The sequence below is a fragment of the Xenopus tropicalis genome, chromosome 8 (assembly GCF_000004195.4).
Source record: "Xenopus tropicalis strain Nigerian chromosome 8, UCB_Xtro_10.0, whole genome shotgun sequence".
Taxonomy (NCBI): Eukaryota; Metazoa; Chordata; class Amphibia; order Anura; family Pipidae; genus Xenopus; species Xenopus tropicalis.
Genome location: NC_030684.2, coordinates 22,799,511 through 22,812,766, shown reverse-complemented (window position 1 = coordinate 22,812,766; position 13,256 = coordinate 22,799,511). Strand labels below are relative to the sequence as shown.

The 13,256-nt window shown below is 45.5% G+C and overlaps 2 protein-coding genes across 5 annotated transcripts; one reads left to right on the top strand and one right to left on the bottom strand.

Annotated features, from left to right (window-relative positions):
- On the top strand, positions 1 to 2,385 carry c9orf16 (chromosome 9 open reading frame 16). Its single transcript, XM_002935503.5, has 2 exons — positions 1 to 142; positions 1,554 to 2,385. The coding sequence occupies exons 1-2, from the start codon at positions 85 to 87 to the stop codon at positions 1,742 to 1,744; spliced, it is 249 nt and encodes an 82-aa protein (XP_002935549.1). The 5' UTR covers positions 1 to 84; the 3' UTR covers positions 1,745 to 2,385.
- Positions 2,386 to 2,817: 432 nt separating this feature from the next.
- Positions 2,818 to 13,202, bottom strand: ciz1 (CDKN1A interacting zinc finger protein 1). 4 transcript variants are annotated; one of them, XM_031891446.1, is made up of 16 exons: positions 13,075 to 13,202; positions 11,166 to 11,276; positions 10,949 to 11,076; positions 10,195 to 10,361; positions 9,973 to 10,105; positions 9,301 to 9,367; positions 8,487 to 8,530; positions 8,243 to 8,301; positions 7,982 to 8,161; positions 7,694 to 7,827; positions 7,514 to 7,598; positions 5,313 to 5,426; positions 5,006 to 5,164; positions 4,842 to 4,899; positions 4,502 to 4,623; positions 2,818 to 3,949 (listed from the first exon to the last, which is right to left on the bottom strand). In XM_031891446.1, exons 2-16 carry the CDS (start codon positions 11,258 to 11,260, stop codon positions 3,530 to 3,532), a joined length of 1,965 nt encoding a protein of 654 aa, XP_031747306.1. In that variant the 5' UTR covers positions 11,261 to 11,276; positions 13,075 to 13,202; the 3' UTR covers positions 2,818 to 3,529. The 4 variants fall into 4 exon arrangements, with proteins under 4 accessions (XP_031747306.1, XP_031747307.1, XP_031747308.1 ...); XM_031891447.1 differs by having other exon boundaries at positions 8,487 to 8,527; XM_031891449.1 differs by lacking the exon at positions 4,502 to 4,623 and having other exon boundaries at positions 3,344 to 3,949.
- Positions 13,203 to 13,256: the final 54 nt, after the last annotated feature.

The following is a 13,256-nucleotide window of genomic DNA, read 5'->3' as shown; positions in this document are numbered from 1 at the left end:
TTGGTTGCATCTCCGTGACGTCACGCATGCATTCCCAAGGTCACGGGGTTTGGGAGTGACGTGAGAAGGAGAGGTGGGAGCGAAATGTCTGGACCAAACGGGGATCCGGTGGTGCCGCTGGGAGAGGCGACAGGAGATGAAGGTTCGTCATAGTTAGCCATAGCCTGGGCTGGGGGCTCGGAAGGGTAACCCTGACCACATTCTCTCCACATGTTCCTACCGCTGCTTTTAATAGTGATCATCTTTCTAAACCTGACTGAGACGCAATGGCGCTTCTTATTTTACTTGCCCTTGTGGGACCCTATTTTGGCTTCTGTAGCCGTGGGGCTATTGGGGCAAATCTATCTGGGCTCTTTTTCCAGAGCAGTAACTCACAGGGTTCCTATTGGTCACCATTATAAAGGGGGCCTTTACACCAGGGAGAAGTTCTTAATGGTGGGTTTGGGGCTTTGTGACTTGCTGATCAAGGTGCTAGCCCGTCGATATCTCCACTGTATTCATATCATTGACTGTCAGGCAGTGTTAAGCTGGCCCACCAGGATACCAGGAAAACTCCCGGTGGGCCCAGGTATAAGTGGGCCCTCCTGCTCCTTACCATTTGGCCTGCTTTATGCTCATTTCCTATTTCTGAATGGGAACAAAGAGGAGAGACAGATGAAAGAATAGACACTAGCATGTAAATAAAAGAGACTAGGAGAATAAAGAGGTTGGTGAGCAAAAGGCGGAAACATTGTTTGGAAAGCGGGCCTATGGGCTAAGGGTTTTTGGTGGGCCCCTGGGTTCCCAGTCAGGCAACTGCTGTCCGGACACGCTGTAAGGTGTAGGATGGATAACTAAAAGCTTATACTGCCAGAGATCGGCCAGCGCACCAGATTCCCAGATCTGCAGGCCTTTGGGACATGGCAGTTGCGTGTGACGGCTGTACTTGCTGCCAGCCCAGCTGCTCCCCGACCTGGTATATAAATTGGAGTTGCAGGCCGGTCAGTTAGGGGTCTTAAAATGTTCGACCCTTGCATCACTATTTTGCAACCCATTAGCCAACTTTTGTAATATTGTTATAAAGGGAGGTGCACACAGTTCCTTATATCCCTGGTCATGGTTTGTAGGGTGCTGCTCATGATCAAAAACCTATTTGGGGGTGGGATAATGTAAAAAGTGCAGTTATAGGACTGTGGTCCTGCCAATATATAATGCATTTCCCTGATTTTACAGGGAATAATGCACTGAAATAGATATACACCGCACAGTTCTCAAGAATAAGGGGAAAGTGTTAGTAGGGGTTAGATGTTTGGAAATAGAGGGACCGGCCCCCTCGCCCTGCAGGTCTACTATAATGTAATATAATGCCAGTCATGCTTATACAGGGTGATTCTCAATAAGTTTGACACCATTTTTTTTTTTGTTTCCTGAAAACCATAAAATGGAGGTTAGACCTGCAGGGCGAGGGGGAGGTTAGTACATTGGACCCTAGCAACCAGACAGCTGCTCAACATTACTTTAAGGGTAGGCTACCCCTTAGCAGTGCACTACTAACCACTGTGTATTCCCTGTAGATTACGCAGCCTTGGACTTTATGTTGGATCAGATCAATTTCTGCCTGGATCACTTAGAGGAGAAAAATGACCAATTGCATGCACAGCTTCAGGAGTTGCTGGAATCCAACCGCCAGGCCCGGAGGGACTTCCAAATGCAGATACATCAGGATCTGACAAACAGTCCAGACGGGGAGCATTCAGACACGTAACCCACCACCCCGAGCACAAAGGACATCCAAGACGTGGCCAGACTTTCTAGCACAGTGACCACTCTGTAGTCTCTATAAGGTATTCAGATCCCACACAATAAGAGGCACCAGTGCCCGGTCCCTATTGGGAATATTGCATTATTTTATTTGACACAGTGGGGCGGAGTAAAAAAAAAAAAAAACTAAAGAATTACAAGTTTAAAAAAGAAACTGTGTTTTGGGCTGTTGTATGATTGAGCATGCAAAGCAGCCTGTGCTGTCACTGTTGTAGGAAACTGATCTCCTCCTCGCATCTTTATCCCCTTAGGTTCCCCTTTAAAAGGGAAAGACGTACAACTTACACTTGTTAAAATGTTGTCTCTGATGTTGTTTCAGTACTAAATATAGCAGCCAAGCGCTAAGTGATAGCAAGAGGCCTCAGCAATCAATTTATTTATGTTAGTCGTGGAACTTGACCGTTAAAAAAAAGACAACCCATTCCTGTTCTTTGAAACATAGCAATGCACTAATGGGCAGAATTGGACCAATTGCAGTTGCACATGATTATGTTAGTACTGTGTAATTGTGAGCAGTGCCCCCAGGGCGGCGCTGTGTTATTTTCTTTCCAGGGAATTATAAGAATAAAGATCCCTGAATAAAAAGCTGTGCATTTTCTTTTAACACTGTAAGGGGGGCAACAAAGCACCAGGGCTCGCCTGAGCATGCCACGTTGATGAATTTGGACACAAAAGTGTGACCGATTAACGTTTAGTATTTTATACAATGTCCAGTTATTAGCAACTTGTCAGTTGATCTTGTTTTACCATTTCTGCATTATTTAACTTCTTCTGACACTCTCCAGCTTTCAGGGGTTACTGACCCCAGCAGCCACGCAACCATTGTTCTTTCAGTTTTACAGTTTTTTAGTTGCTACAGTTTTATCGTTATTGCTGCTGTTTATTACTTATCTTTCTAATCAGTATCCCCCTTTCTATTCATATTCCAGTCTTTCATTCATGCCACTGCCTTGTTGTCAGGGTAAATGGGACCCTAGCAACCAAAGAGCTGCTAAACAAAAGCTAATTAAAAAAACATAAAAAATGAAGACCAATTTTAATGAAATTCATCTCGAAATATCATTCCATCATACTAAAAGAGAAAGGTGAATTACCCTTTTAGGTTAAATGTTAATATGTTATAGAAAGGGCCACTGTTAAATTGATGTGTGTTGGGGGTCCCTCCACAGCCAATAAGCCTACCGCTGTGTCAAGCTACAACTTTATTCCTATTCAATTCATCTTCTCCAGTCTCTCATTCAAACCCCTGTCTGGTTGCTAGGAGAAAGTAGATCATAGCAACCAGGCAAGCTGCCAACATTAAGCCGGAAATCTGTTGAACACAAAGCTAAATAATCCAGAAACCATTATAAAATAAAGACTAACTGCAAATTGTCATTATACCGAAAATAGATAAACAAAGCCATGTATGGGCACAGGACTCAAGGCATGGAAAACACTAGTGCAATTATAGGCCTGGTTCGCTCAGGCAGTTCTGGGCTGCCATATTCCAGGTAGTGAAGACATTTCTGTGCCAGGACACATTGGTACTGTAAACACTGCATGAGGGTTTCATGTATTTTTAATAAAACATTTCCAAGAAATGGTTCCAATGGTTTAAGGACTAGAAAGATAGGAGAAGAAAGTGCTGACTCATGGCAATCCCATGATTACCCTACAAAGAGATTATAAGATTAAATGATGGTCTCTGTGCCCAGATATGCAGTCTGGAACCGGCCCTAATGTTGGTCTATCTGGGTTTATGTCTATATAAGCGCTGGCAGCCTAAGAAGGCAGTCTCCTCCTGGAATGTGATCGCTCCAGAGTCTTCATTATTGATTGCATCCTTTTCACCCTGAGCGAGGATGCTTTCTGGTTCCAGCAAGGCCCGGGAGCCTTCCTTTGTGCCCACAGCACTCCCAGACATGCCTGTGGTGGCACCACTTCCCTCAGCAACAAGCAACACTTTTTGTTTATTTTCTAGGTAGCTTTCTCCTTGGCTGTTCTCCGCCTGTAAAGATTCAGGGATGGTAGCCATCTGTTCAGCAAATTCAGTGTTCTCCAAGCAAAAGGAGGTCCCTGCTTCAACCCCTTCCAGACTCTCTGGTTTTGAGGAACATGAAGTGGAAGCCTCTGCTGTATTCACAGCATCCTTTGTAGAGCTGTACCTCTGTAAATGCAGAAAGAACAAAATGTTTGGGCTCAAAAAAAAATTTTAAAAAATCAGTTGTTGCTGTATTGTTTCAGCAGTCAGAACCAGCAGTGCCCAGAATGTACACAGCCACATGTTCCTGGTCATAGAAGGACCTGACAGCCTTGAGCTGACACATACTTCTGGTCAATTGCTGCCAGAGAGCCAGGGGAAAATTTGACCAGAGATATCAACTACCAAGCCCACTGCACTATAATATTGTTGTGTGTTGCATGGGGGGGGGGGGGGGTCTCTGCAGAGGCCCAAATAAAGATATTATAAAAGGTATAAAGATGTTTCATTCTACTTTAAGATTCCTCTACAATTTAGGGACATTTTTATAGCTCGAACAGTTCCCCTTTTGCAGATGAAGTAGCAGAGAGAACAGAATTTTGCTTGCCAAGCAAACCCTTGGCAAGACTAAGAGAAGAGAAGGGACAAACCGGGAATGCATGAAGGGGTTTTTTTTATCATGGTATAAAGACAAACATGAAGCAGAAGCCAAATGATGCACTGGCAGAGGGGTCTAACCTGAACGTTCTGAAAATGCATCAGGGACTTGCAGTGTGTGAGCCGGGAAGCAGAGTCACTAGGGTAGAATTTGTGACACAGCCTGCAGAGATAGCCAGTGACGGGCACCATAAAGTCCAAGCCTATGAAACAGGATGGCAGAGAATGCTTGTCAGGATGAATGGAATTGTGGGAGGAAAGAGTAAGTTATGATGGCAGTATGGTAACAGTGACAGTATGAGAGGAATCAGACAGGGGTGGGATTACAGACAGATGAAGACACATAACCTGGAGCATTGCTGCGATTCACAAAACTGATGCAACTGGGGGCCCATATGCTATGGGACAATATAGTACTTACCATATTCTTTCTCTGAGCTATACTCCTCAACATCTTCTTTCACAGGTTCCAGGTCAGCCTGTAGAGAATGAACCACATCTTAGCCAGACATTGGAGGATATTGTATATTGCAATGTATTTGAAGCCCTTTTATTTCTCAAGATTACCAAGTCATTATAACTCACAAGGGGACACTGCACATTCCCAGCAGTTTCATCTTCACTGATTCCCTCATCCTCCTCTTCCTCATCCTCCTCCTCATCCTCAAAACATCCCACAGCGTCCACTGTGATCAGCTCTTCTGACTCCTCCGGGCTCCAAGACTCCTTTTCCTGCATCCTGAGCTGCTCAAGAACCAATTTAAGTCTTTAGGTAAAGTCCCTTTAAAGGGCAACAAGTTCTAATGAGTTACCTTACTGCCCTCTGCAAACTAAGATGCTTCTCATGCTACTAGTAAATACACATGCACATGTCCCACCAAACTGTTCTTACCTCCTGGGATTTCTGCTTGTGCTCAGGGGACTTCATGTGCTCTACAAACTTGCGAGGGGTTTTAAAATGGCGGCTGCAGACGGTACAAAATGGCCTTAAGGATCGCTTGGCCAGCTAGGGTCAGAAAAACACATATGTTGGTGATTTAGCATACTGAAAGCTCTAATCTGAATTTGAAGGCTAGATACACATCGGTGAGGCCTGCTCACTAAGTACAGAGAGTTGGATCAGGGAATAGAAAGGCCTGCTCACCAAGTACAGAGAGTTGGATCAGGGAATAGAGAGGCCTGCTCACCAAGTACAGAGAGTTGGATCAGGGAATAGAGAGGCGTGCTCACCAAGTACAGAGAGTTGGATCAGGGAATAGAGAGGCCTGCTCACCAAGTACAGAGAGTTGGATCGGGGAATAGAGAGGCCTGCTCACCAAGTACAGAGAGTTGGATCGGGGAATAGAGAGGCCTGCTCACCAAGTACAGAGAGTTGGATCGGTGAATATAATCTATTTAGATTTTGCCAAAGCATTTGATACCGTTCCCCACAAATGACTGCTTTCTAAACTAAGGTCTATTGGTCTTAGTGAAGTCGTTTGCACATGGATTGAAAACTGGCTACAGGATCGGGTACAGAGGGTGGTTGTTAATGGTACGTTCTCTACTTGGAATAAGGTTCTCAGTGGGGTCCCGTATTATGAGTAATGTATCAGTGTTTGCAGATGACACAAAACTCTGCAGACCAGTCAATTCTATCCAGGATGTGACATCCCTGCAGCAGGATCTTGACCAACTGGCAATCTGGGCAGCTAAGTGGCAGATGAGATTTAATGTGGATAAATGTAAGGTCATGCACCTGGGATGTAAAAATATGCAAGCCCTGTATACCCTTAATGGGACTGCACTAGGCAAATCCATAATGGAGAAGGACCTTGGAGTCCTTGTAGATAATAAACTTGGCTGTAGCAAGCAATGCCAGGCAGCAGCTGCAAGGGCAAACAAGGTTTTGAGCTGTATTAAAAGGGGTATAGATTCACGGGAGGAGGGGGTTATTCTTCCCCTTTACAGAGCGCTGGTAAGGCCCCATCTAGAATATGCTGTTCAGTTTTGGTCTCCAGTGCTCAAATGGGACATTATTGAGTTAGAGAGGGTCCAGAGAAGGGCAACTAAGCTGGTAAAGGGTATGGAAAGTCTCAGTTATGAAGAAAGACTGGCCAAGTTGGGTCTGTTTACACTGGAGAAGAGGCGCTTAAGACGTGACATGATAACTATGTATAAATATATAAGGGGATCATATAATAACCTTTCTAATGTTTTATTTACCAGTAGGTCCTTCCAACGGACACGAGGGCACCCACTCCGTTTAGAAGAAGGGAGGTTCCATTTAAATATTCGGAAAGGATTTTTTACTGTGAGAGCTGTGAAGTTGTGGAATTCCCTCCCCGAATCAGTTGTGCTGGCTGATACATTATATAACTTTAAGAAGGGGCTGGATGGATTCTTAGCAAGTGAGGGAATACAGGGGTATGGGAGATAGCTCTCAGTACAAGTGAGGGAATACAGGGTTATGGGAGATAGCTCTTAGTACAAGTTGATCCAGGGACCGGTCCGATTGCCATCTTGGAGTCAGGAAGGAATTTTTTCGCCTCTGCAGCAAATTAGAGAGGCTTCAGATGGGGTTTTTTTGCCTTCCTCTGGATCAACTTGTAGTTAGGCAGGTTATATATAGGCATTATGGTTGAACGTGATGGACGTACGTCTTTTTTCAACCCAACTTACTATGTTACTATGAATAGAGAGGCCTGCTCACCAAGTACAGAGAGTTGGATCGGGGAATAGAGAGGCCCGCTCACCAAGTACAGAGAGTTGGATCGGGGAATAGAGAGGCCCGCTCACCAAGTACAGAGAGTTGGATCGGGGAATAGAGAGGCCCGCTCACCAAGTACAGAGAGTTGGATCGGGGAATAGAGAGGCCCGCTCACCAAGTACAGAGAGTTGGATCGGGGAATAGAGAGGCCCGCTCACCAAGTACAGAGAGTTGGATCGGGGAATAGAGAGGCACGCTCACCAAGTACAGAGAGTTGAATTAGGGAATAGAGAGGCCCGCTCACAAAGTACAGAGAGTTGGACCAGGGAATATAAATAATCACTTGTATATTTATTGCCAATTTCTCACTGTACAGACTAGCCTTACAAACAAGAGTAACTTACCTTGTGTTCCTGTGTGCGCAAATGGGTGATTAGGTCAGAGCTGAAGTGAACCTGACACACATTACACCACCTCTGCTGCTGCTTTCTGCAGAAGAAACCCCAATGAGTTGTTAATGCACTTCCTTTGATAACACAAATCACACTGCTCCAGTGCCAAGGCCCCCTGTGTATAGAGCTTACCCATCTCTCCCTGCTGTGCTGCTCTGCGGGTCTTTGGCCGTGGGCATCAGAGTAACCAGGCAGGCATTGCTCAGATGCTGGATCGCCTGGAAACGCTGGTGATGACGGGCAGTTACCAGATGTGATTGGAAAGCCTAAAACATAAGGAGCACCTGCTTTTTACTGCATGCAAAATCATTTATCTTAAGGGGGAACTCTCACTGATACAGAAGTCCCCGTGCTTCACTTATTAAGCATTTACTTGGTTTTGAAATGCAGGAGAGTACTAGTGGGCCTGGCATTTCCTACCTGCAAGCTCTGGAAGTTGGACTTGCAGATGTAGCAGCAGAACCTTGGCCCAGTCTGCCCAGAGCCACTGGAGGTAAATCCTCTCTCCACATGTGCAGGCACCAAGTCTGTGGTACTAATCGTCCGACTTTCACTCCTCTGCTGAATAGTGACTTTCAGAGCACGCCCACCGCTCATCCCCTGGGAAGACATAATAGCACAAAAGTTTAAAGGCAAGCTGAAGCATGACAAATTTAACCAGCCCTCTGAGTTCCCACACACCTCAGGAGGCTGTGACTCCACACTGCGCTCTCCAACTCCTTCTCTCTCTTCCGAGATCTCTGCAAAACACAAGAGGAACATTGTGTCACATATATGTAACCTTATTATATGCCGAAGGGGGGGCCCCTAATGTTAACCATGTAAGGAAGGTTTGAGCCCAGAGAAATTGGAAATTACTGGCTACATGCTGACCCACCCACCACCACCAAAAAGTGACCCATGGTACCAAACTACAGAATTTTACCTCCTGCATGAAAATGGCATTCCCCGGCACCATCCTCTGAGCTGCTATAGGAAAAAGAACCAATTAGTTCAACTCTACATTAATCAGTATGTATAGAGATCACTATTCTAATATTGTGTTTTTTCTTTTTATTACTTATGGGTGAAACCTCTCCTATTTATTTTTAAGTTTGCCATTCAAACCACTGCCTGGTTACTAGGGTAAGAGGGACCCTTAGCAACCATATAAAAATTGAGGAAAAAATTAAAACCAACTACAAGTTGTGTTACGACTACCACTGCCAACAGCAACACTAATCCCCCTCAGTGAATCGATTTCAAAATTTAGGGTACAGTTTCCATTTATGGGCTATTCTGGGGGTTACTATTTTAGTTGAACCGTACATTTTCCTGGGCAGAAAATGTACTGATAAAAGAAAGAGCCTTGCAGCATACTTATAGTGAATGTAGGACCTATGTGCTTATTCCCATAATGCACTGCCTTTTCAGATACTCATCACTGGTGGATCTCCATTGAAATACAGATTGTCAAAAAGAGAATTTTCAGCACCCTAATGACTACACTGCTCCTGATGGGCTACACAATGAAGGGCCCTTAATTCTGGTAGAACCTAGACATACCCACAATGATACAATCAGAAGACCTTTAAACCCAATATGGGGATGGATTAAGTTTTTAACACAGTGAGGGAAAGAGCACCATGGATGAAGAGGGGAAAGAAAACAGACAACATGCAGATGGACTAAAATAGACAGAATACAGGATGAGGGGGGGGGGGAAGATAAAAGCTTGTCTACTCTGCTCTGTTAGTTACCTCCTTGCTCGCTTGGCTGAAGGCTCGCTTGGGTCTGTAACACTGCATTCTGTTAGATTTTCAGACTCTGCAAAGACAAGGGTGTGAAAGCAAGAAAGCCAACAGAGGAGGCAGGAGCCAGAGGGGAGAGAGAAAGCCACCAACATAACAATGGTGAGGAAGGAGTTGGAGCCACACTTTTGTTAGAGCCAGTGAACCCTCTAGCTGCCAGAGGGCACCCTGTGCCACCCCATAGTCCAAACTAGACAGAGAGCTAATGACAATGCAAGTGCTGCCTTTATATCATCTGCAGACATCCCGAATGCTTGCATCTAAATAAAGACATACAGACTGGATACAAGACATACAAGTTGGATAAAATCAAACCAGAGCTGGTATGTGGCCTCTAGAGACGACCAATAAAAGGAACTAGCACTTAAAGGGAAACTTACACAACTGGCTTATAACACTATAATTTTAACATGGGGTTGCTGTACCACTTCCCAAGTACAGTAGCTTTATGCGACTTAGGATACAAACCCCAACCCCTCCTAATGCACACAATATAGGTGCCCCATTGCTACCAGCGATGCCATATGTATGCTTATATTGGCACTGCGGCAACCTGAAACCTCAGACACTGGGACTAAGGACTTTACCAAGTGAAAGCCTACACTTGTCATTGCTACGTACCCTCATCAGCCTCAGAAGCTGCTGGAGGAAGATCCATTTCTCCCTTCTCACCCTGCTTTTCATCATCGGTTTTTATGTGAGGGGTCACACTTTGCTCCCCATCCTTTTTGCGATCATAGGTCCTATGATGATCCTGAAATAGGGAGACCCACAAAAGAGTTAGGTCCCTATTCCTTAACAATGGGCCAATATACCTACCCGCCCGGAGGTCTTTTCACTCACCTTGTGATACATGCGCTGGGGCTGCTGGAAGGGGAGTCCAGGAAATCCCACTCGTGGAGCCTTCACAGTTACTCCCATTGGGGGGGTGCCAAGGATGGACTGCCTTGCAGCTGCAGTGAAGAAAGGAGACATGGTGGGGGCTGCCATGCTCAGACTGCGCAGGTTACCTACAAGGAAAGAGTTTGCAATGTTTTAGAGAGTCTTTGTTTAAATCCTTAGTGTGACATGACTCTGAAACCAGAGCATTATACGGAATATGTTCACCCCTATTTAAGGGAACCACTTAGCTTGGCTTGTATTCTTGTGGCTTTTTAAGGGGGTTGCTCACCTTGGAGTTAATTTTTAGTATGAGAGGGTAATATTCTGAGGCAATTTGCAATTAGTCTTCTTTTTTTTATTTGTAGTTTTTTAATTATTTCACTTTTTGTTTAGAAGCGCTCCAGTCTGGAATTTCAGCAGTTGCTAGGGTCTAAATTATCTTAGCAACCAGGGAGTGATTTTAATGAGAGACTGGAATTTGAATAGGAGAGAACCTGAATATAAAAACTAACAATAAAACTGTAGCCTCACAGAGCAAGTTTGTGGCTGCTGTTGGAAAGAGGCAGGCAAATAATTCAAACTATAAAAAATAAATAATGAAGACCAGCTGAAAAGTTGCTTAGCATTCTATGACATACTAAAAGTTAACTTTAGGTCATGGAATGTCTCTGATACAATGATACCCAGTATGAAGGGTTAACAGACACCAAATTACCTTGCATGTGCTGCATGAGAAGTGCCCGCTGTAACATAGGGTGAGTATTTATAAGTCTCGCTGGGGCAGCTGCCCGTATGTTCAGCATCTGCTGAGGCTGCTGGTGCTGTACAGAAGGTGGTATAGACCTACAGGAAGAGGGTAAACATTATAAATACAGGGGAAGTAAAATGAGTGTGGCTCTAAGTGTGGCTCCCAGCTTGCCATGTGGCCTTACCTGGGTGTAGGATGATGCTGCGCTGGATGCTGCTGTTGCTGTAGCAGATGCTGAAGCTGCATCAGCTGGTGGAACTGCTGTTGTTGGTTAAACATCTCAACAGAAGTCAGGCTAATAACAAAGAAACAGAAATAAATATTAATATTCGCCCATTAGAGTTTGCGCGCCAGTGACTAACTTATAGGTAATGGGCCAGAAATGGGGTAGAGGAACCGAAAAGCAACTATAATGTCATAAACTAATCTCTTGTGTGTATGACTGCACATATCCAAATGATATACTAATGCCTACCCCTACCCCTTTCCAGCTGCACTTCAACCTCCTTAGTTACATAGGTGCACTCTAACCCCCTTATCACCCAATTATATACATGATCATGACTCCAACCCTCCCAAATTACTTTCCAGCATGAGCCCCTCCCCCCCATCATAAATCCTGCTCTCCACATTGTATATTTGCACTGCCTTTGCCTTCCCTATTCCATACATGCACTAAGCACTGCCAACCCCCTTTCTAACTCCAATTGTGCACTGGCAGTCCCCTTCCTAATCCCATACATGCACTGCCAAACCCCCTTACTAATTCCACACATGCACTGCCAAACCCCCTTACTAATTCCACACATGCACTGCCAAACCCCCTTACTAATCCCACACATGCGCTGCCAACCCCCTTACTAATCCCACACATGCGCTGCCAACCGCTTTACTAATCCCACACATGCGCTGCCAACCCCCTTAATAATCCCACACATGCGCTGACAACCCCTTTACTAATCCCACACATGCGCTGACAACCCCTTTACTAATCCCACACATGCACTGACAACCCCTTTACTAATCCCACACATGCACTGACAACCCCTTTACTAATCCCACACATGCACTGACAACCCCTTTACTAATCCCACACATGCACTGCCAACCCCTTTACTAATCCCACACATGCACTGCCAACCCCTTTACTAATCCCACACATGCACTGACAACCCCTTTACTAATCCCACACATGCACTGACAACCCCTTTACTAATCCCACACATGCACTGACAACCCCTTTACTAATCCCACACATGCACTGACAACCCCTTTACTAATCCCACACATGCACTGACAACCCCTTTACTAATCCCACACATGCACTGCCAACCCCTTTACTAATCCCACATTTGCACTGCCAACCCCTTTACTAATCCCACACATGCACTGCCAACCCCTTTACTAATCCCACACATGCACTGCCAACCCCTTTACTAATCCCACACATACACTGCCAACCCCTTTACTAATCCCACACATGCACTGCCAACCCCCTTACTAATCCCACACATGCACTGCCAACCCCCTTACTAATCCCACACATGCACTGCCAACCCCCTTACTAATCCCACACATGCACTGCCAACCCTCACACCATAGTACCCTATCTGCAATGCCAACACCCTGGTTACACACATGCACTGTTAACCCAGATTTTCATTCCATGCGTGCACTGCCAAACCTCTTTGTAATTCCCAACCCCCTTCCTAATTCCATACAGGCACTGCCAACCCCCTGCCATTTAAATTCCTAGCCAGGTCTACCGCACAATAACATATGCACAGCTTCTGCCAACCCCCAACTCCATTATCTATATGCACCTGCCCCAGTGATTACCAGGAGCCATAGCACCCCCTACAGTCAAACACTGGGTGCAATACTGTGCAACCAACTGGGCATCCATGGGTGCCCCTAGTTCCATACGTGTACATACCCCATCCAGCCAAGTTCCATATATGTACATACCCCATCCCCCGTTCCATACATGTACAAACCCCCATCCCCCCAGTTTGCATACATGTATAAACCCCATCCCCCTACTTCCCTGCAGGTACATGCCCACTCCATGCATATCTGGCCCTTTTTCTTACCCGCTGCAGCCGAATGAACGAGGTTTTTGTAAGACAGAGACTTAACCTTATCAGCCCGTCCTGCCCGCACACACCTCCTTCTGCCCCTCTGCTCTGGGCCTCCAGCTCCGATACAATAAACACTAACAATGGAAAGCAGCACCTCGCGTATCGACTCAGCGCCACCTACCGGCCGGGAGGAC